The following is a 21,051-nucleotide window of genomic DNA, read 5'->3' as shown; positions in this document are numbered from 1 at the left end:
ATATAGATTTTATCCAAGCTGGACCTTTATAATGCTGTTCTGCACACTGTTGAGTATATGTCAATTCATACTGAAGTAATAAGTTTAGAAATACATGCACAAATAGGTAGTGCGACTTTCAGAAAAGAAATTGTCAAATGTTTTGAAAGTTTTATTCAAACTATATATTTATAATTACTCCTAGCTTAAGCATACATTTATTGTGTCCTCTTCTGTGCACGTAGATCCGCTCTGAGGGCCGTATCCTGAAAACCGAACACGGGCTCCTGATCCGCTCTCTGCAGGGGTCAGACAGCGGCATCTACCAGTGCACCTCCACCGAGAAGAACTTCAAACACACCCTGGTCAAACTTCAGCTGGTGGTCCTGTCTGGCCGCACCGTCAACAACGTCCTGGTGGACACCGGCAGCCCCGCCTTGCCTCCCCTCCAGTCCAGCGCGTGGACCCCCAGCGCGGGACAGTACAAGGACCTCCTCACCATCCTCAGCCAGCCAGAAATGGGACTCATCAACCAGTACTGTCAAGATTACTGGCAACTCGGAGACAGTGGACTCAGCGATAGTCCCGTCATCAAAGCTAAAGGTTTGAAGGAGTTTAAGGAGCAGAGGAAGCCACGTAACCGCAGGCATCACGATGAGGAGACTACTGCAGCACCTCTCACATGAGGAGACTGTTAACGAGTATTTTCAAATATCAACACTGCTACCCCCCACCCACACAAGGGACGAACTTGAGCGACGAAGCGATGGACAAGAAAGACTGAAACCAAAAGCAAACAGCACAAACACATATTTATTGTATGCTGTAAAAAGTAAATCTTTGTTATCTAGAGAGATGTTTTGTGAATAGGTACTTGTGCAAATATGGTTGTTATATATTAGTGTTACTGTGTATTATGTTGAAAAATGTTCATGTTTGATGTTAATGGGACAAAGCTATAGTACATTGGAAAGGACTGTATAAGAAAAGGTGGAGTTTTCTGACTGCTGGCAGTATTCAGTCTTTTAAACTGGAGCCATGTCATTTTTGTGGTGAATTTCCGAGACTTCCTTTAAAAAAAAAAAAAAAAAAAGACTTTGTACGCTCAAAGCTGCACTTCAATGGACATTCGTAGATGCCTGGATGTTGCAGCTTCGACAACACGGACAGACAAATCGGAAGCTCATTGGCAGACAGTCCAGTAGCCCCGCCCCTGAGCGATCACATGACTATCTTCCAATCTCCAATGCTGTTTTGTTTATTTGTGAATAAGGCATCTTGTATCCCTGTGACTGTCGTGATAAGCTGTTTTGGAAAAGGGTCTTATAATAACACAATAGGAATTTCATTGCCTTTGTCTTTTTAGGGATTAGCAACTCCGGCAGCTAAATGAGATATTTTCAGAATTTAAAAGATGCACCTTCCGTTCTCAAAATCTGGATTAATACTCAACAATTTAAGTTTAATTAGTCTCTATAAAGCATGAATGATAGACTTAACTCATAATGGACAAATGAAGAAAGTTTATTAAGAATGATTCAAGCCCAGTTCTAATTAATCCCCTAACCCCAAGTAGTTACTAAGCCACTCTTAAAGCCACTCTATCTGCTCAATATGTATTTTAAGTTTTTGTTCATGCTTTATTAAGGCCAATCAAGGTGTAGTTATTACAAAGTGGTACCATTTTTTTTTTAAACTCACTGATTCAAAGTTTGCATTCCTAGCCATAAAATAAAAGGCCATTTTAAGAGCGCTAGAATTCACATTATAAGATTTTAGCACCAAACCGCAAGCTCACTAAATTATTGTTACACAAGCACAACCACTAAAAAGCTAAGGAGAAATGTAGCCAGTTGTTCCTTTACTTTGTGCATGGCATGTACAGTGTATGTGAATGGTACTTGTCTAATGTTGCCGTGGCTGTTCGTGAATGTCTTATTTCATTGTGGTACAAGAATCACCTTTTATGGTCGGAAATGTGGAGAGGGTGGATTTCACGTCAACACTTTTGTTTCTCTGTATGTCTCTTCTCCAGCATTATTTCAGTCTCCATTTGAGGTGAAGCGACGTATCTGAACATGCACAGTGGATGTTATTGTACTTGTAAATTGATTATCTTTTCTTCCTCCATAAATGTTGACAACTAATAAATTAAAGCTCTATATTTTATAATAACATGGGTTTTCTGGTCATCATGACAAAACTATGATTTAAGGCCTCAGTTTGGCCCTGTCTCGCAATGGTAAAAATGCATTGCAGATATGTGAGTATGTGAAAATTAACATCAAAACTAGTTGCTCTTCTGCCGTCTTGTGGCTGATGTGAGTACTTCAGTATCCTGTTCAAGGAACATGCTCGGTCCTCACAACTACAAATCCTACCTAGACTTTACTCCATTGCTGATATTGACCCCTTGTGGCTTATGGTGGTATTTCTGATCCTATCCAGATCCAGCTAAGACCTGAACGAGCGATTGTTTAGTTAAGTGGCAAATAGTCCATCAATAGGGCATCAAAATATCAGTGTTATAAATGCTTTCTTGCCTCATTGCTATGAAACCTTTCTGGTGCACACCGCTTGTCTCCATGGAGATGTACACAGAATGTTACACAATATGGCATTTATCTATCCCTGTGAAGACAAGCAGGCCATGCTGCAAGGCCAAGTTACTACTGGTAATGGCATGGCCACTGAATGAATGTCACATACCACCAGAAATGTTACTTAGTGCACCTAGGGGCCATATTTTACAACTCTATTTTCCCAGTGAAATAACATCCTACTAACAAACATTTTCAAATCAAATGCATTGTGAAAGGAACATACAGTATATGCATAATTAAAAGTGAGTGGATTAGGATCCTTAGCAGGTCCAGATTGAGGTCAGTGAGATGTGTCAGGTGAAAGTGCAAATCTCTTTAAGCACTTCAGAGCTGCACATTATCCATGTGAAATAAAAGACTCTGAGTCTGCTGTATCTGTTCCACTCGAGACTATATCTGACCTTATCCATTTAGCACAGTGACAGTGCCATAAATAGAGTATGTTCTTAAGTTAACAAGCTTAAAATTCACTTATTATCATTTATTATTATTTTTTTTTTCAAAACAAAATATAATATGAAAACATAACTATGGGAATTTTTAAAACATTTCATTCAGAACTGAACCAGAGCTGGACAGATAACCAGTGGAGGGAACGCCCTCACCTGGTTTGAGGCCCTGTGCAGAGATTAGGATTTGAGCATCTTCCGCTGAGCGCAGCAGTCTCCCAAAGGTGAGCCCCGTCCTGCACAGGCCTGTCACAGCCGGTCACTGTTTCACGCCTGTCCTTGGTCTCCATTGGTCCTCTGGGTCAGGTGGACACAGGATCCCCCAAATCCTCTCCTAAGTTCAGCTCCTACTCTCCACTGGTCAATCGGTGTCTGCAGCCCCCTCTGGCACATTGTAGCCTGCATCCGCTTTACTTTTTTAGTTGTTTTTTTTTTTAAAAAAAAAAGGTCTAAAGCAGGGGGACGCAGGATGGGTGCCGGAGCGAGCGCCGAAGAGAAACGCTCCCGAGAGTTGGAGAAGAAACTCAAGGAAGATGCAGACAAGGACGCCAGGACAGTCAAACTGCTGCTGCTAGGTAACACCAGACAAAAATTGTCAATTAACACAAGATACAGGCCTGATAAGCAATTAGAAAACAAGAGGAATACATATTATCTAATATACTTTAAATGATACTCAGTACTATGCTGCATTTTGCTCTCAATAATTTAGAAGATTGAAACACATATATTTCTATTTTGCACTGAAAGGTCCTATATGTACCACATGGTAGAATAGTTTAAAGTTGGAAAAAGTAATAAAATGTGACAGGATAAAAGATGGTTTTGTTTGAACAGATTTCACTCTCCTTGTTCAAACAGTGGAATTAATCCATGTTAATCTTGAAACAACAGAGCATCAATACAAAGAGCTTATCACTGAAGGACACACCTAATACCTCACCTCAAAATGTCCATCGAACATCATACAAACGCTTAAATACATCAGCAAACATTCAAACACATCAGCAAACATTCAAATATGTCACTTAAACATTTTAAGCTAATATGTATTTTGTTATAATTGTAATAGTCGTAGAAAATGCACTGCGCTTTGTCATCACTACTCAATAATTAGGTCATAGACAGCGCCTCGGGATTAAACAAGATTAGATGTATATATGTTAAATTCGTAGAACAAGACAAAATTTTACATCTCACCATTTGAAAATACACAAAAAAAAAAAAAATTATAATAATAATAAATTTAATTAATTAAAACTCTTCTTTTTTGGCCATGACAAACTTCCATTGGCTTGGATTTGTTTAGCTTTCATTTAATTTCCATCCATATTTTCTACAATGTTATTTTCCTCAAATTGAGAGCAGTAGAGCAGCAATAAACTGAAACATTAAACATATTCTAATTGTTCAGGTGCTGGAGAGTCGGGCAAAAGCACAATTGTGAAACAGATGAAGTAAGTTTTTTGTTGTTTTTTTTTTTTTCATTTCTCTTATTTAGTTTTTGATTTCTAGTCTAAATATTTGGACCATGATTCTCCTAACAGAATTATCCACAAAGATGGTTACTCGCTGGAGGAGTGTCTGGAGTTCATTACGATCATCTACAGTAACACGCTGCAGTCCATCATGGCCATTGTCAAAGCCATGAACACACTCAACATCAACTATGGACACCAGGACCAGGCGGTAAACAGGCACAGAATAACACAAAATGCACAGTAGGTAAAAGATAGTCCTGAACAAGCCTAGCTCAAGATCTGGAGATGGGTCGCACTGCTCCTGACAGGTTGGCTCAAATAAGACACAACGATGTAAAACTAAATATTATATCTTTTGAATGAGAAACTGTACAATGTAGCAGAAAGCTGAAACCCAAAGCAAATTTTCATACAAACAAAATGACTTTTCTTGTCTATGTTCCATTAGTATAAACCAAACTATATTCAACTTTTTGTACCTTTAGGATGATGCGAGGAAACTGATGCACTTGGCAGACACTATTGAGGAGGGCACGATGCCGAAGGAGCTGTCTGACATCATCCTGCGTCTGTGGAAAGGACTCTGGGATCCAGGTGTGCTTCGAACCGCGCCTCCGAGTACCAGCTCAACGACTCTGCTGGATAGTAAGGAGAAACATTTATGAGTATATATATGTGAGAAGATACTGGAGAAGGCGTATGCTAGGAGGTGTTTGGGAAAGATGCCTAAGTCTTGAATAGAATTTGCTTCCATTTCAGCGCAAAACTTCACCTCTCTCTTATATTTTCTCCTCAGCTATCTGAACGATTTAGAGCGTCTGATTCAGCCCGGGTATGTGCCCACTGAGCAGGACGTGCTGCGATCTCGAGTGAAGACCACTGGTATCATCGAGACCCAGTTCTCCTTCAAAGACCTTAACTTCAGGTATAACAAATGAAAGTATGAAAGTGCATATTCCAGGTTAGACTACTGACTTCACTAAAATATTGTTAACATCAGGCTCAGGATTTTACTAAGAATCGTGACGAGGTTTTTACTTTTTTACCCTACAGTGGGGAACTAAAAGTGGCTAATTTACACACTACTTATGATTTGATTGTCTTATATATTTGATAAACCTCTTTATTTTCTGAACCTTTAAATTGCAATACATGTTTAAACAGAGATTTGCATATGATGATGACATAGATGGGAGGATTTGTTTCTAGAGCTCAACTTTTCTTCACAAACTACACTTTCCTCGAATCCTGGACCTTTCAGTTACACCTTATATTACGTGTCTTCTCAGGATGTTTGACGTGGGTGGACAGAGGTCAGAGAGGAAGAAGTGGATCCACTGTTTTGAAGGAGTGACCTGCATCATCTTCATCGCGGCTCTGAGCGCCTATGACATGGTGCTGGTGGAGGACGACGAAGTGGTGAGAACAGATTTTATCACATGCTCTTTATTTATCTTTTCAAGTGGAAGGATACGCCACCTCCTTCATCACTTTGCACAGAAAATGTTCCGCAGTATAAAGCTGGTATAAAGCTGTCTTATCATACATGGAGATAAGCAGGTGATCAAGTTACAGGTCAGATCTGGGAGGAGATGACCCTGCTCATATTAAGAACGCATGAACTTCAAGGTATTTTTGAGCAATAAAAACGCTGTAATTAACTAAATGCAAGGAACTAGGAACTAACACTGTCAAATAAAATATCATATCTTCTGGAATTTGGAAAGTCCTCAAAATGTCACCTATAACAGGAAGCTGAAACCCATAAATACTGTGTTTCCTCTGCTGGTGGTGTAACCTCCACTGGAAAAGTTACACAGTGCACCTTTAATAACATATGAATCTGTTTTAGAACCGAATGCATGAGAGCCTGCACTTGTTCAACAGCATCTGTAACCACCGCTACTTCGCCACCACCTCCATCGTCCTGTTCCTCAACAAGAAGGACGTGTTTGTGGAGAAGATCAAGAAGGCTCACCTGAGCATGTGCTTCCCTGAGTACGACGGTGAGTGCAGAGCAGGCCTGAATGTGGAAGGTCTGGGTTTATTCAAATTAATTCACTATGGACATTTTTATTATTATTATTGGTTATTGAGGCATCAAGACAATGATCCCCCAGGGGGCACCAGAGATCACAACCCCAGGCTGATTAGCAGTGATTTGAGGTGTTAGTCATGGGGATTTGGTTATATTTGGAGCCCAGTTTAGTCCTGATGCAGACTTGGTTTAGCCCTGTTCTTGTCCTGGTCTAGTCTAGGATTAGTTTTGAATTTAGTAAAAGTATAATCACAATTTTGATGTGTTTATGAGTCAGTGTGAGGGCAATGTGTTGCATTTCAGAACTGCTTGGGTTTATCTTAGGCAGTGCTTTTTTTGCAAGTAATTCTAGGATCATAGCTTCAACAATAAACACAGAAATTAACCCATGTTATTATAAAGAACTGGATACACTTATCTAAACGATCCACTGTATTAATTGCTAACCTGTGGCATTTTGATTCAAGTATGTTTTTATATGCTCCCCTCTGTGAAAAAGGCCCTGTCCTAAGCAATGTCCTAAACACGATTTGGTTTTGGGATTGTGTGTCATACTGAATAGTCCTGTTCTGTGCAGGTCCTAACACTTACGAGGATGCTGGTCACTACATAAAGATTCAGTTTTTGGACCTGAACATGCGCAGAGACATCAAAGAGATCTACTCCCACATGACCTGCGCCACAGACACGGAGAACGTCAAGTTTGTGTTTGACGCTGTCACTGACATCATCATCAAAGAAAACCTCAAGGACTGTGGGCTGTTCTAACTGCCCACAGCAGGAAACACAGGTACTGAAGAGCACTGTTAAAGCTGCTCTGTGGAACTTTTCTGACGGGGGTCCACCACCTCTATGTCTCAGTGGACATGTTATTGCATTGCTATTTTGCGGGAGATACTGTGCCCATGTCATTTCCCTTTGGATCAAAAGTTTGTCTAAATTTAAGTAAGTCTAAATTTGAGTTATGTTCTATAGTATGGCCTTAAACTAAACTAGTGTTTATTTTGTCATTGGTGCTTTTATTACTCAAGAAAACATGTATTCTGACTTTGAGCAGTCTCGCCTCTCCACAGATCAAACCTATAACTTTGCGTAGTAGCGCCACCTGCTTGTGAAGATCGGTTTAATGCCATACAGTTGAACATTCTAAACAAATCATTAACAACTCTGTGGACACAAATAGGTGGAAGACCCTCCAACACAAAAGTTCCATAGTGAACATTTAGTGCACAGACATAATTAACACTATACCATCTTTTTACAGTTTGCTTCTACCACCTCCAGGACTCCACCTCCTCCTCCTCCTCCGCTGTGGACCTAATGTCAAGCTTTAATTGTCAACTAAAACGACAGCACATACGCTGATTGTTAGTCGGTCTGTTTATCGGAGGCCTACGTTGATTAGTTGAAATCTCAGGACCAAATATTTTTTCTAACATCTGAATAAATACATGGAAATTGAAGTAAATTTATGTTAAAATAAGAAGTTCTCACCGCCTGCAATTGCACTTCACTCAGTGTCAGACGAATGTATGCGTAAACAAGACAATAGTAATGCTTCTGTGTACAGTGTGTAAGAGGATAGCTCATAGATGTTGGGCTTCTATACTTTTAGGGACATTACATTGATTTGCACTCATTTCCTCGAGACTAATCCTGACCTTAACCTAAACTCTAATCTTATTCTATTTTAACCATATAATAACTATATAGCATATCGTTGATCTAATGACAAAGTATGTTATGGGGACCTAATATGTGTCCCCATAAAAGAGGTATGTCCCCATGAACTGAGTGTGTATAGATTTTAGTCCCTGCAATGTAATAACTATCCACCCAAAAGTATTAGCAACATTTAAAAATGTAAAACATACTGGATATTTTGGAACGTCAGTTTAACTATTACATAAATCATCTGACTTGTGTAAACCTATATTTAAACACAAAGCTTGTATAGTACTTTGTTGTTGTTTGAATAAAAAGCAACACAGATAAGGGTCTTGTTCACAATTTGTTTTATTAATACAAATTTTAGCCCTATTTCAATACATCTAATGTTGCACAGATTTCAGAAAAACCTGAGACATTTTAAAATCAAGGCTTAAGACAATAGTTTTCCAAGGTATTGTGTAGAATGAGTAGGAAGTAGAAAGAACTATTAACCAAACGCAACTAACTTGACAAGGAACCATTTTGGACATTCACAGTACCGCAACTCAATGCAGTTAACCAGAAAAAATAAGTAATTTTGGCAATAAAGGAGAGTTAGATTTGGTCTGCCCTGAGTTTACATGAAAACAATTGTGCAAAACTGAAGAGAAAGTTTGATAGCAAATTCAGAAAGTAAAATTGTTACTATATTAGTTTGTCTTGTCAGCTTAAAGAAATATTTGTACGAACACTTGACATGGACACAATACATGGAACAGCAATGTGTGCAACATCAATGGCTTTGAACAAAATGTTTAAAATAAGTTTGAAGGCACTTTAAAATACAGCAAATAAAGTAAGAGATGACAGTTTGCTTCTTCCGCAGCACTACATCAACAAATTGCAATATTTTGGGGACATACGTTTTTTTTAAAATTTTGCCTGGCAAGTCCAGAATGATATCTTTCTGCATGTTTTATAGAGACAGTGATTATGTAGAAATCTGCAACGTTTTTCAGTCCCCTGTGGTATTTTTTTTCCCTTTCTTTTTTCCTCATAGCAGCTATATTTGTTTTGATACACTGCACCATGCATTTCCCTGATTGGCAAGTCCACCGGTCAATCATGAACTCTGAGATATTCAACGATGACCTTTGTAAAATACTAAATTATGGATCCTAGGCAATATTTTATTGGTTTAGTGTTAATTGATTGTAGATTGATTATAAAAAGGAGAAATCTAGCAGGAGATCTTCTGTGCATTTCAAGAAAAAAGGTCTGTTCCATAATATTAAGTTTGTTGATGTGCAACAATATGAGAAGCAAAGAGATACTTTAACTCCTCTACATGCCTATATCCTAAAAGTACTATTGTCTATTAATTGAAATATCAAGTTTAAATGTTACAAAATGGAAATCCAAACCAATACAAGACAGTACAATACGACCTGGGTTATGAAAATGGTGCATAGGACTTGTCCATTCCTTGTTTGTTCCAGCCCTTTTTCTTTAACACAACGGTTCTCAAAGTGTGGCCCAAGGACCTGTGGTGGTACTCAGGACTATTTTGGGTTCAAGCCATATTTGTGATTTAATTTTTAGAATCACTGCTTAATGTCGGTTTAGACTTGGTTTAGACTTGGTTTAGACTTGGTTTAGACTTGGTTTAGACCCGGTTTAGACCCGGTTTAGACCCGGTTTAGACCCGGTTTAGACCCGGTGTAGACCCGGTGTAGACCCGGTGTAGACCCGGTGTAGACCCGGTGTAGACCCAGTTAAACTTGAGTTATACCTATATAATACATCATTAAAAGTCTATTTTGGTTTTGGTTTGAAAAACCCCAGTTTAAGCACTTTAGTTTTGTAGACGGATGAAGAGGCACTAGGCACCTGCTAAGAACTGTTTTCACTGAATTCACACTTCACTGGTCGGTGGTGTATCTAATAAAGTGGACACTAAGTGTTTAAAGTTGCTAATTGGCACTGTTCCCATTGTTCAAAAATAGTACTGATACATTCACACAAAATACAATTGTAGTAAAAGTCTTTCACTCATCCACCTATTGACCAGCAAAATTAAATACTCAAACACACTCAAATCTAAATAGTTTCTCAGGTATTCCTGTAGCCTGGCCAGCCAGCAATTAGTCTGGTCCTCTTTTGGGGTGAAGTTTATGCAATGTAAATTCCAATATATATACTTTAACAAACAAAAACTATATCCACAGCTGTGATAGTTTAGCAGGACTGTTATTGAAAGGAATAAAACTTAGTAAAAAAAAAGGTTTAAAGATTTAAAGCTTATGTAATTTTCCTGGTGGTGGGGTCCGCCACTTGTCTCCATGGAGATGTTATTGCTTTGCCTGGAATATTCCCCAGTATAAACTTAAGATAGATAAGTTTAAGTTTATTGTAATTATTCAATTTGAGGTATTTTTATTGAGAAACTAAGAAAATGCAATATCCCAAGCAAAGAAATAACATCTGTTTGAAGACAAGCAGGTGACAGATCACCTGCCAGAAAAGTTACATAGCTCATCTTAAAAGACCCACTTCACCCCAAAAAGTGTATTGGTTTGGATAACCAGGCCAGGATAGTATTTCTAGAGTGAATGCCAAGCAGCAAACCAGGTACAGAGCGGTCGGCACAGTTCTCTTGTTCTCTAACCTTTTCCATGGATTTTGTTCTGAGGTGATGATTTGAGTTTTTTAAAACAGTCCCACCATGTGGTCGATCTGCCTCATGTACACACTCTTCAAAGGCAGGGCATAGCGCCGCTCCTCTGGTATTCGGTCACACTGCGGAAAAAAGAAAGTGATTAGATGATTAGATGAACTCAAACTTATGGCTACTTGACAAGATTATAGCATTACTTCCTGCTTTACTAATAATATACTGGTAAATGCTTTTGATTTACATGCAAACAGCACAAATCTACCCTCATAAGCAGATTTTTGCAATCCATCTGAAATTAGTTTAAATAAATTAAGGTGATGAAGTATCTCACACACAGTGAAAAAGGACAGTAAAATTTAACAAAATGTGCAGAATTATTACTTTTTACACCAATTTTTAAGATTACACACCTTTTTTTTTTAATCAGCTGTAGATTTTTATTCATTCAATTTTAAATATACTTGACATACATTATTTTTTCATAATTTCAAAATAACAATTTCGATATTGAAATCACAATTTACATATTGGCCACTCCACTGCTAGTTTCCAGTAGCTTAAAGTGCCCACAAATGATTTCTTTGAGTATTATCGTTGCATTTCAGACTCACGTTGCTGGTGTTGCTGTGCTGCCATGTGGCCGGCCCCGTCTCTCTCAGGGCTCCATCTTCACAGGGCCCCAGGTCACTCCACTTTCGCTCCCTGAAGCGCTTGTCTATGGGCACTACATGTCCCTCTGTGGTGAAGATGTACTTATTATCAGACCTGTGCAGGGGGTTGTCCTCATCGAACAGCTGCGAGCACACAAAAAAAACAATAGAGAACACATTAATGGAGAGGAAAAAAAACATGTTATTAATCATAATAAAATGGCTTTTGTGTGGTTTCAACATGTTGTTGCACATGGTCAACTGGTCATATACTAGTCCTGTTACTGATCCATTCTAAAACAATTCATACTTTGAGGAGGCGGTATTGATACTGAAGAAAATTGCATAAGGCACATTCGGCTAATAACTTTGGATTTGTATTCCTACACAGCTTCCCAACTGTTGGCAAACTGGAACATTATACATGATAATCAAATGCAGTAGGGCTGTGCAAATCAACAAATTAGAATTGTAATTGCTCCATAGACATAATTAAAGTAATTATGAGAAAGAAACTAAATGTATTACAACGTACCAGATAAAGGTATTTGCACGTTTCACTGAGAAAGAAGCTCTCCATGCGATCTTCTTTTGATTTGTCGACAACATGGTGGAGAGTGGCATATCCACACCTGCAAAAAACACAGCCTAGTTATAGTATTTTTAAAGATTATTTAAGGACAATTTTTTTGTCTTAAACAGACATACCTGACTTTGGCATTTTTCTCAAGGCTCTGAAGAATATCCATGCCAACATGCAAATAGAAAGGGTTTTTTGTTGCCTGTAAGACACAAAGTTTGAGGTGAGTGATATAAAAGAATAAAACTTGAGGAGCTGTCTCTGCAGACATTGATAAATAGACAATTGGTCAATCTACATCAAGATAGAAAAGGTTTCAAAGTTAGCTATATGGACAATGTTGTTTTTATTTTTATTTTTTAAATCAAGCTGTTCTGACGTTTGGCAGCTATAACGTACTACTCTGAGGAGCTAGAATTTATATTGCCCTGAGAGGAGGGTAGCTAGATCATGACCAAGTAGAAATTAACCATTTTGGAAAAATATCCAATTGTAATTGTAATTTATGTTTATATTTTAGAACAATTCTCTCAAATGATTACCAAAAGTCTTTATATTTACACTCTTACAATACCTGATAGAGCAGGTAGGTGGACTCCACCAATTCAGGCCTCAGGGGGTAGAAGAGCACATCAGGTGCCTGCAGCTGCCAGTTGTACCTCTCTGGCAGGGCCCCAAAGCGCTTCCAGATGGCATAGTAGAATGCATGCAGACAAATGGCATTATCCACATCTCCATTTAACACCTACAAAAAAAACAAAAAAAACACACAAAACAATGTGAAGTAATGGAATGATATGATAATGTGTTAACTACTGCATGTATTGTGTAATGTGACAGGATTTAAACAATGTGGATAATACACCATCACAAAAGGTATGGCATTCAACATATCTAAATATTGTATCTTTGAAATGTAGAGAAGTTCTCACAAAATCCTTCAAATCCCAAAAGAAATTATTTTCCTGAAACCCATGAATGGAAACAAGCAGAAGGCGCATCCAGGCCAAGTTACAGGTCAGAGACACAAGACTGCCCATAGTAAGAATACATTTTAAAGATACCGTATATTTCTGTTATAGGAACACATATAGCTGCTCCAATTATCTGACCTGCAGTCCAGGGAAAAAGGCTTGGAGAGAGTCGATCCAAGTGTTCATGATTTCACCGTTGAACATGTTGACGTTCACATACAGAGGTGGGTCTCCCTCACCCTCATTACACGACTCACGACTGGGGACAAAAACACACATGATAAAAGTTAACTTGTTCAATATATGCAGTTCACTTGCTCAAAATAAATGAACAAAAATGAAAACCAAAGTTGAGGAAGAGGAAAAACGCAATAATACATACAAATAATATATTTGCAGGTCTATCACAATGACAGCTGATAATGGCATGGAATAACTTTGGGATCAAAGGAAGCATTAATTGGACTATACCATAATCGTCAAGAGAAGATAGCAAGTAAGAATTTCTTTTTCTCTTTCTTTTGCTTTAACTTTTGTTTGTGCATAACAATTCATGGGTTTCAAGCTATGGCAATGGCCCTCTGACTACAGCAAAAGATCACAAAATCCTTCACATAGTTGGAATAGTCTCAGTGAGGAAAACATTTTTTTTTATTTATTTCATTATATAACTGCATTACACGACCATCTTATCTTGGCCATCTATGACTGTGTCTCTTGTCCCAACACATGATATTTAGGTCAGTGCCTGTGGAGTGGGCCTCACCCTCTTCTCAAATGGTTCTGGATGCTCTCATAAGCTGACTGGAACATCCGGTAGTCCTCCTTCTCCCCAAAAAGGATGTATGATTTCAGTAAATACTCATAGAAGGAGTCCATCCCCGCTCCGAGCCCACTCTGCTTCCCAACCCACTGTCCTGTTTGGATGTTCACTACATTTCCTGCAAGAAGAAAAAGCATTGTCAAAATCTTCAAGTCTATCAAAATGTACCAACCAACCAATAAAATAAACAAACAAACAAACAAACAGGTATACTGTAATACCAAGAGTGCAAGTACTAATGTAACGGTGCCCATACCTGGACTAAAACTCTAAGATCACATTTCTTCATAGTTTGAACAACAAAATCTGCCAATATTACATTAATAGTAATGAATATACTATGACAGTTTTTTTTTTTTTTACAATATTACAATTTTTTTACAGCTACATTTCAACCAAAGCTTTCAGATTCAAGGGCAAACACAAGTGGCAGACTAAAATTAGACCAACATTAAAACATTAATACTAATTATTTATAAAAGCGAAAAAAAACCTACTAAACATCTGCACTCATTAAATCACTCACAAAAGAACTAAAACACATTTAAACTTTTCACAATACTAATACCGGTATGAGATTTGTGTTGGTTTCAAATGACTAAGTACATACCTAACAAACCAGTTTCATTGCTTCGTAGCTTCCACAGAGCTCTGACAGCTCGTCTGGCCACCCACTCGAACGTCGAATCTCCAATAAGTCGACTCAAAATCCCAAACTCCACCAGCAAAGAGCCAGCCCCAGCAGTGCAGGTCTCATTGATGCTGTCAGGGGGGACTCCAGTCTTTAAGTTCACCTGCATTTAACACACAAATGAAACTAAAGTCTGTCAAAGTTATAAAATGAAGTATGAGACTGTAACCCTCTTTAACATGTACAACATGTTAAACTCAAGTTGTACTTTTTCTCACAATATCTCAGCTTTGCACAAAATCTACATTTAACAAACACCTGGAGGAAGGCTGTGCTGGGCTGAAAAATATTGTTGTGCATTTTAATGCCCATGCTGTGAAAAAATTTAAATTAATCAATACAAATTCTCAAGAATATTTCACTACTCACCCTGGGATAAGGAATGCCAGTGTTTGTGTTCTCGAAGGCTGGCAGCAGACGTACAGCCAAGTCGTGAGCCAAATGCAGCAGTTCATTGTCGTAGTCCTCAAAACTCACCTCTCCAAACGGGTGCTTTGGGTCGGTCAGGAGGATATGTGCCGAGATCAGACTTCCTAAAATCCTTCAAGTGGAGGGAAAATATTTATTAAATGCAATTTATGTATTTTCACAGCCTCTGAGATCATAAAACAGTATTTGTACCTGATATTTGCTTCAAATACTTGAACTGTCGAGTCTTTGTCAAATGACACTGTATCTATCACCAGCTTCACCGCTTTTTGGAACTCTGACACATTACCAAGCACCTAGGAACAAAATATAAATACAATGTATAAACAATCTGACAATAATACAAGTCTACTTGATAAATATTTCTGTGCCATTTGTTTTTAATACTATAAATGAATGTGGCACATTATAGACGTTCAGATGAACCTTCTTACCAAAAGAGTGTCAAGGGTGTCTATCAGTGTGAGTGAATAATTCCCCAAAACATCATTAATGTTGATGTTTGACCTGAAATTGAAAAAAAACAAAACCATATAGTTAAATGACAAAAAATTAACAAGACAATATAAGACCATTTTTCCAAGTAGGACACTATGTCCGACCTAATAAAAAAAATACAATTTTAAGGTGATATGAAGAGTGTGAAAACTTGTTTTGCTTTAAATGTAGAAATTAGGATAAACACATTGCACATTCAGACGATGACCATCTTTTATGTGTTTTGAATTGTCCAATGAGGTGTGAATGGTCACGTGTATGTGGTCAAACTAACCATTACATGAAAAACAAGCGCAGTGCTGATGTGAGCACAGGTCAGTAGTCTGCAGAATTTGACTGTCTGAGCCTATGCAAATAGCCACAGTTAGAGAAGTGTCCAGGTGTCTCAGGACAGTGACTCACGGGTTTAGCACGTCTGGTCCCCTGCCTTCACAGTCTATGGGGTTGAGCTCATCCTTGGGAAAAGCATATTTCATGTAATTGTCATATCCAAAATAGAACATGTCTCTGGCCATGTCTTTCATCTTTGTCTTGAGAGACTCCGGGAAGGAGCTGTATCTGCGGACGTACTCGTCCTGTCTGCCCTGGAAGAGCCCCAGGTAGGACCGCGGTGGTGCGGGCTGCTGTCCCGCCTGGGCGCAGGTACTCTCCGTCTCTTCATATTTCTTCCCTTGTATTTGTTGAGACCAAGTCTTACCTTTGGACTCGACACCCTTTTCTTCACGAAATAATAAGTCTAGTTTGTGCAAATTAAAACTTAGATGAAAGTTAAATCCGAAACTGACGCCTGGTCCCAGTCCAAACGCTAGCCACAGCAAACAGCTGAGAGACAGTCTCAAAACGACTAGCCCCACAACTAATGACCTCCATTGCATCTTTGCCCCGGGACGATGTTAAAACACATTCTTTTCCTCCACACGCCGAGTGAGGGGTTTGTGAAATTCTCGCTTTATTAGATGTAACTTGGTTCACAGCTTGAGCTGGGTAGTAGCGGTTCCTCTTTACACGCTTCCTGTCAACAAATGAGCCTCTCCCTGATCTGAATTCTGATTGGTTCGCAGGGGACGCTGTCAGTTAAGACGCGCACAGCCATTGGACAACGAGCTGTCAATCACTTTAAGGTTACATGGTTTACCTGACGTGTCTCACAGGTCCATTGAACTCATCTACCAATAGGGAACAGCCACAGAGATGATATACTCGAATGATTCTAATGAAATTATTATAACTCCTTTTCGTTACTGTATTCAAATTCGGTTTCAATTAAAGTTCATTTTTAAGTTTATACAGTACAATAAACCCATGATTCTCAATACAATGAAATGAAGGTAAGAATACTACAACTACTACTAATAATAATAAACATAATCGTATTAACATTTGTATTTACCATTGTTGCCACATTATTATAGTAAGTAAGCCCAATCAAGAGTCTCAAAAAATTCAAGTTGAACAATAAAGCACAACTGTCCAATAACTAAATTAAAACATTTGCCTTTAATTTTTGTATATATTGAGTTGGTGAATGACATAGCCCAGACAGCAGGCCCCTTTGCTTCAAGAGGTGAGAGATACCGCACAAGGCACTTCATATTCTGCCACTCTTTAAAGCTCAGAGGCAGCACAAAAGACATCTTCACATGAAGGCTAAAGAACAGAACCAACCATCCAATGCAATACAGCTTACTTACACTACTAGTACATTCAAACTTTTAAATAGTTTCATACAGTATATTCACACGCATCAGTAAAAATCATACTAGCTGTATTTTTGTACAATCTTCATAAACTGACCTTTCTTAATGCACAATCGCATCTAAAATTAAAACAGCCGTTTTAAGCAGTCATCAAAAGGAAAATTTACATAATAATAGATATGATATTTCTTGGCATCAGCTGTATGCTTAAACCTAATTTAATGATCACAGGCATTTAAGTTTATGATTTTCTGTACCCTCAGTGTCACAAACCACCAAACATTTCAGCCAGGAAAAGCTGTTCAGAAGCCAATCTCTAGGTAACAACATTTTACAGTATATTACAATGCCAATCATAACACACCCTTGCTCCTTCAGTAATACACTCTTGGGCCTTGTTGGAGAAAAACAAAACTAAAATAGAAAATAATGTAAATGGCAAGTTTAACAGTGCTGCACATGGTTTTGGAAACATGACTGTACATAACTGCAGTGATAAATGTGGCTTGACAGAGAAAAACATTAGGAAACAATTAAATGTTTTCAGCTCCTCCTGGATTTTGAGTGCTGGATGAGCCACTGAAGAGTAATATCTGAATACAAAAGATAAAATACACACATTATATCAGGGTTATACATGGCTACATTGTTTTATGCATTAAAGTTAAAAAGTGATTAGAAAATTCAACTTACCTATGTTGTCTTTTTCTTTGCAGGAAATTGAGTAGCAGCAAATCTCTCTGTCTTGAATAGCTGACAGATTCCTACAACACCAAAAAAACAAAACATTAAATTATCAGTTTGATGTTGTCAATTTAAGTATTGTCTTTCTAAATGTGACAGGACCCCCCTCAAAAAAGAGAGCTCAAGAGGTTATCCTTAATAATGCATAAAACATTTTAAAAAGCTGATCGTCTGGGTCATTTTTTGCCAGTGATCTTCTAGTAGTTTGGTTTAATGTACTGTAGTTGTTTTTGCACAGATAAAAAGATGTTATAATGCCTGTCCACTGCTATTATTTATTACTCAACTGCCTTTAGAGTTTAGTTTTTTTTTCTTCTCCTCAAGTATATATGAAATTCTTGAACAAATCAAATGTTAACAGAAATGAATGGCATTGCATTGGATGTAACTTCTCAAGATAAGGTTGTTCATCAGTGTCATCTGTTGTTGTTCATACTTACATTTTTTCAATAAGCTGCTTTTCATCTAATGCATTCGGAAGATCCCTTTTATTGCCAAGTACCAAAACCTTTAAATAAATGTTTAAAAAAAGCATTATTTCAAAAACCCTCAAAATACAATAAAAATGGTATTAGTGAACTTACAGGAATTCCTTGCAATTGAGGTTTGTCTAATAAATTATGAAGCTCATTTCGTGATGCCTCTACCTTTTCTCTGTCTGCTGCATCAACCATGTACCTAAAAACAAAACATACCATTTGAAATGTTTCCTAATTGTCTAGTGTAAATTCTTCACCATTTAAATCAAACTAATAAACTTACACGATTGCATTGACTCCCCGACAGTATCGTTCCCACATGCTCCTGAACCTTGGCTGCCCCCCTATATCCCATATCTAAAAAAGAAACGCATGAGTCAGATTACAACAAAACCAAATAATACAATGAAGTCATTAAATATGTTTTCACCAATAACATTATATGTTTGTGTACCTTGATAGTCACATTTCCTTTGGTGACTTTTCTCATGTTGAATCCAACTGTTGGGATCATGTCTTCACTGAAATGTCCAGACTAAAAACAAACAAAAGTTGTTTTGCTACAAAGAACTGTATCAATAATAAATACATACACATACACACACACACACACACACACACACCCCCACACACACACACACACACACACACACACACTATGGTGGCCCCAATTAGTCTGTCTTTCTTGAATGATGATCTTTAGTGCTCCCGTACTCTTCAGAGATTTGTGGGAATACTACAAACCTTTACAATATTGTGTATATGTATACTGTATTTCTCTCCTCTACAATCTACATCATACTGACATTAGAACTTCCTGGATGAGAACTTTTATTTCAATCAAGCAAAGGGAATCATTGCTTCGAGTCTGTCATATCTCATTTTTAGTACCACTTTTGATGTGGTTTACACACACTCCTGCAGCACATGACTTCTGAGTCACCTGACGAAGCTAAGTGGAAATGAGTGCAATGGTCTTATGACTGAGAGGAAGAGGAGGAACCACCATCCACTGCTACAACTCATTCACCCAAAAACGAACTACACAGGCACACCACACACACTCTCCTCTTGCTACAGGAATGAAGCTTAACAACCGATCAGAGAAGGATTTCCTGTAAAAGTACTTTAGTTGAATTGGAAGTAACCATTTGATTGTTATTGGGCAAACTGGAAGAAGACATTTGTTCATTTTCATTATTACTTTACAAGAGATATGCCTGATCAAGTATTTATAATAGATAGAGATAACGGGCAGGTTTATTAAGCAAAATTATTTTTTTATTTATAATTGTAATTGTTTATTGCTACAAAGGATGTGCCCAAATGAGAACATAACCATTTTGATAGCCCTTGCTTTTGAGCATAAAAATAATCAAATCAACATAAGGTACAATATGAACAGTTGCTGTTGCAAGTATTTACAGAAATGTGTTTTTCCTCTTTGATTTTATTCTTATACATTTATAAATGTATTTGTTGTGTTCACCAAGTAGTTAATAGGTTTACTGGTAACTGCCATACACACAATTGTGAAACTGGTTATGCCCAGGAACCACTGTAGAAGTGCAAATGAGTATTGCAAACATCAATTTTGTGTAATCTCTAGCCAACCAGAGCGCAGCGGATGCAAAGTAATCTCACCACAGGCTGTCGAAGTTAAAGGAGGTCACACAAATAAGTGTGAGACTAATTTGCCAAAGTTTACAATATCTCTTGCGTATTTACAACTCGTGTACAACTGTTAAAACACACAGGAGACTACAGTGAATAGACTAAATGCGTAAGATAAGTAGTCTTAACACAAAGTGGCTATCGCCCCAACCCCGAGGCCAATTCCCCGAAAAGTACAGTAGAAGAATTGTCTTAGAAATGGGCTAATGGTAAAATGCTAACCCCTTTTAGCATGCTATTCCAGTCATAACACAGTCACGCCTGACTCACAACATAGCTTTGGCGCAGGTGAGAAAAGAGAGGAACACAACATTGCGCAATCATGGGTTGTGTTTTTCTATTCTGAGATTCACAAGTGCAGTCATTATCTTTTAGTCAAATCAATCTGTCAAACTGTAAAACACAAGTATGATTTTGACATATTGTTATTATGCTATTGCTGAAGCTAGAGGTATTAGCATTTAGCAAGGTGGCTAGCGGCTAGACTTACAGCAATCACGTTCACAAATGTTGTTTTCCCCGAGTACTGGAGGCCGACCAGGGTCAACTCCATCTCCTCCTTCCAAAACAAGGACTTGAACCAGTCCAGAAGTCGGTTTATTAGCGCCAGCATCTTGTGATCGGTGCTCTCTTCGCCCGGTGTTTGTTGTGTTCCTGCAGCCCTGTCAGGAGCGGTCAGATGTGGTAGTGGCGTTTTTTTCCAGCGGAGAACGAGGAAGGGAAGTGGGAGCGGGGTCATGTGATCAGCCCGTCCACATGTTAGACAGCGGCCCTGCCGGCCAATAAGGAAACTACAGCTGAAATTGTCAAAACAAAAAAGGTATTACAATCACAACTGAGTCTTGACTGTCAGTGCCTTAACCTGCATTTTTCAAATTCTCAGGCCATGCATGTGAAACCTCAGACCCCCCAGAATTCACTCACTGAGCTGCAGA

At 38.2% G+C, this 21,051-nt stretch overlaps 4 protein-coding genes across 4 annotated transcripts in view; 2 read left to right on the top strand and 2 right to left on the bottom strand.

Annotated features, from left to right (window-relative positions):
* Window positions 1-2,132, top strand: part of LOC117370953 (semaphorin-3F-like) — a 62,563-nt gene extending 60,431 nt beyond the window's left edge. The window contains 1 exon segment of the mRNA XM_033966506.2: window positions 225-2,132. Coding sequence (XP_033822397.1) covers window positions 225-665 — 441 coding nt within the window. The 3' untranslated portion in view covers window positions 666-2,132.
* A 1,330-nt stretch (window positions 2,133-3,462) lies between these two features.
* gnat1 (guanine nucleotide binding protein (G protein), alpha transducing activity polypeptide 1) lies at window positions 3,463-7,338 on the top strand. The gene is given in 10 exon segments (XM_033966906.2): window positions 3,463-3,606; window positions 4,446-4,488; window positions 4,579-4,720; window positions 4,998-5,087; window positions 5,089-5,115; window positions 5,117-5,157; window positions 5,309-5,437; window positions 5,802-5,931; window positions 6,365-6,518; window positions 7,128-7,338. Coding segments are annotated over 10 exon segments (1,053 nt in total). The 5' UTR covers window positions 3,463-3,500; the 3' UTR covers window positions 7,319-7,338.
* A 1,797-nt stretch (window positions 7,339-9,135) lies between these two features.
* Window positions 9,136-16,582, bottom strand: edem1 (ER degradation enhancer, mannosidase alpha-like 1). Its single transcript, XM_033966497.2, has 12 exons — window positions 15,925-16,582; window positions 15,459-15,531; window positions 15,217-15,320; window positions 14,965-15,136; window positions 14,515-14,698; window positions 13,848-14,022; window positions 13,220-13,340; window positions 12,682-12,852; window positions 12,236-12,309; window positions 12,063-12,159; window positions 11,489-11,671; window positions 9,136-10,999 (listed from the first exon to the last, which is right to left on the bottom strand). Exons 1-12 carry the CDS (start codon window positions 16,395-16,397, stop codon window positions 10,910-10,912), a joined length of 1,917 nt encoding a protein of 638 aa, XP_033822388.1. The 5' UTR covers window positions 16,398-16,582; the 3' UTR covers window positions 9,136-10,909.
* A 418-nt stretch (window positions 16,583-17,000) lies between these two features.
* arl8ba (ADP-ribosylation factor-like 8Ba) lies at window positions 17,001-20,848 on the bottom strand. The gene is made up of 7 exons (XM_033966857.2): window positions 20,607-20,848; window positions 18,897-18,977; window positions 18,726-18,799; window positions 18,548-18,641; window positions 18,404-18,471; window positions 17,913-17,983; window positions 17,001-17,812 (listed from the first exon to the last, which is right to left on the bottom strand). Exons 1-7 carry the CDS (start codon window positions 20,727-20,729, stop codon window positions 17,763-17,765), a joined length of 561 nt encoding a protein of 186 aa, XP_033822748.2. The 5' UTR covers window positions 20,730-20,848; the 3' UTR covers window positions 17,001-17,762.
* Between the last annotated feature and the right edge of the window lie 203 nt (window positions 20,849-21,051).

Source organism: Periophthalmus magnuspinnatus, chromosome 5, assembly GCF_009829125.3.
Source record: "Periophthalmus magnuspinnatus isolate fPerMag1 chromosome 5, fPerMag1.2.pri, whole genome shotgun sequence".
Classification (NCBI taxonomy): Eukaryota; Metazoa; Chordata; class Actinopteri; order Gobiiformes; family Gobiidae; genus Periophthalmus; species Periophthalmus magnuspinnatus.
This window is presented reverse-complemented; position numbering and strand designations above follow the sequence as displayed.

What these genes read in the sequence shown, in the direction of transcription:
- edem1 (XM_033966497.2), bottom strand. Translation starts at nt 16,397, where the DNA reads ATGCAATGGAGGTCATTAGTTGTGGGGCTAGTCGTTTTGAGACTGTCT. An exon ending in CAGAACCATTTGAGAAGAGG is followed by an intron (nt 13,341 to 13,847) that starts GTGAGGCCCACT and finishes TTTTGTCCCCAG; the next exon opens with TCGTGAGTCGTGTAATGAGG. An exon ending in CCTTTTTCCCTGGACTGCAG is followed by an intron (nt 12,853 to 13,219) that starts GTCAGATAATTG and finishes TTTTTTTTGTAG; the next exon opens with GTGTTAAATGGAGATGTGGA.
- arl8ba (XM_033966857.2), bottom strand. Translation starts at nt 20,729, where the DNA reads ATGCTGGCGCTAATAAACCGACTTCTGGACTGGTTCAAGTCCTTGTTT. An exon ending in CGGGGAGTCAATGCAATCGT is followed by an intron (nt 18,642 to 18,725) that starts GTAAGTTTATTA and finishes TTTTGTTTTTAG; the next exon opens with GTACATGGTTGATGCAGCAG. An exon ending in AAGCAGCTTATTGAAAAAAT is followed by an intron (nt 17,984 to 18,403) that starts GTAAGTATGAAC and finishes TTGGTGTTGTAG; the next exon opens with GAATCTGTCAGCTATTCAAG.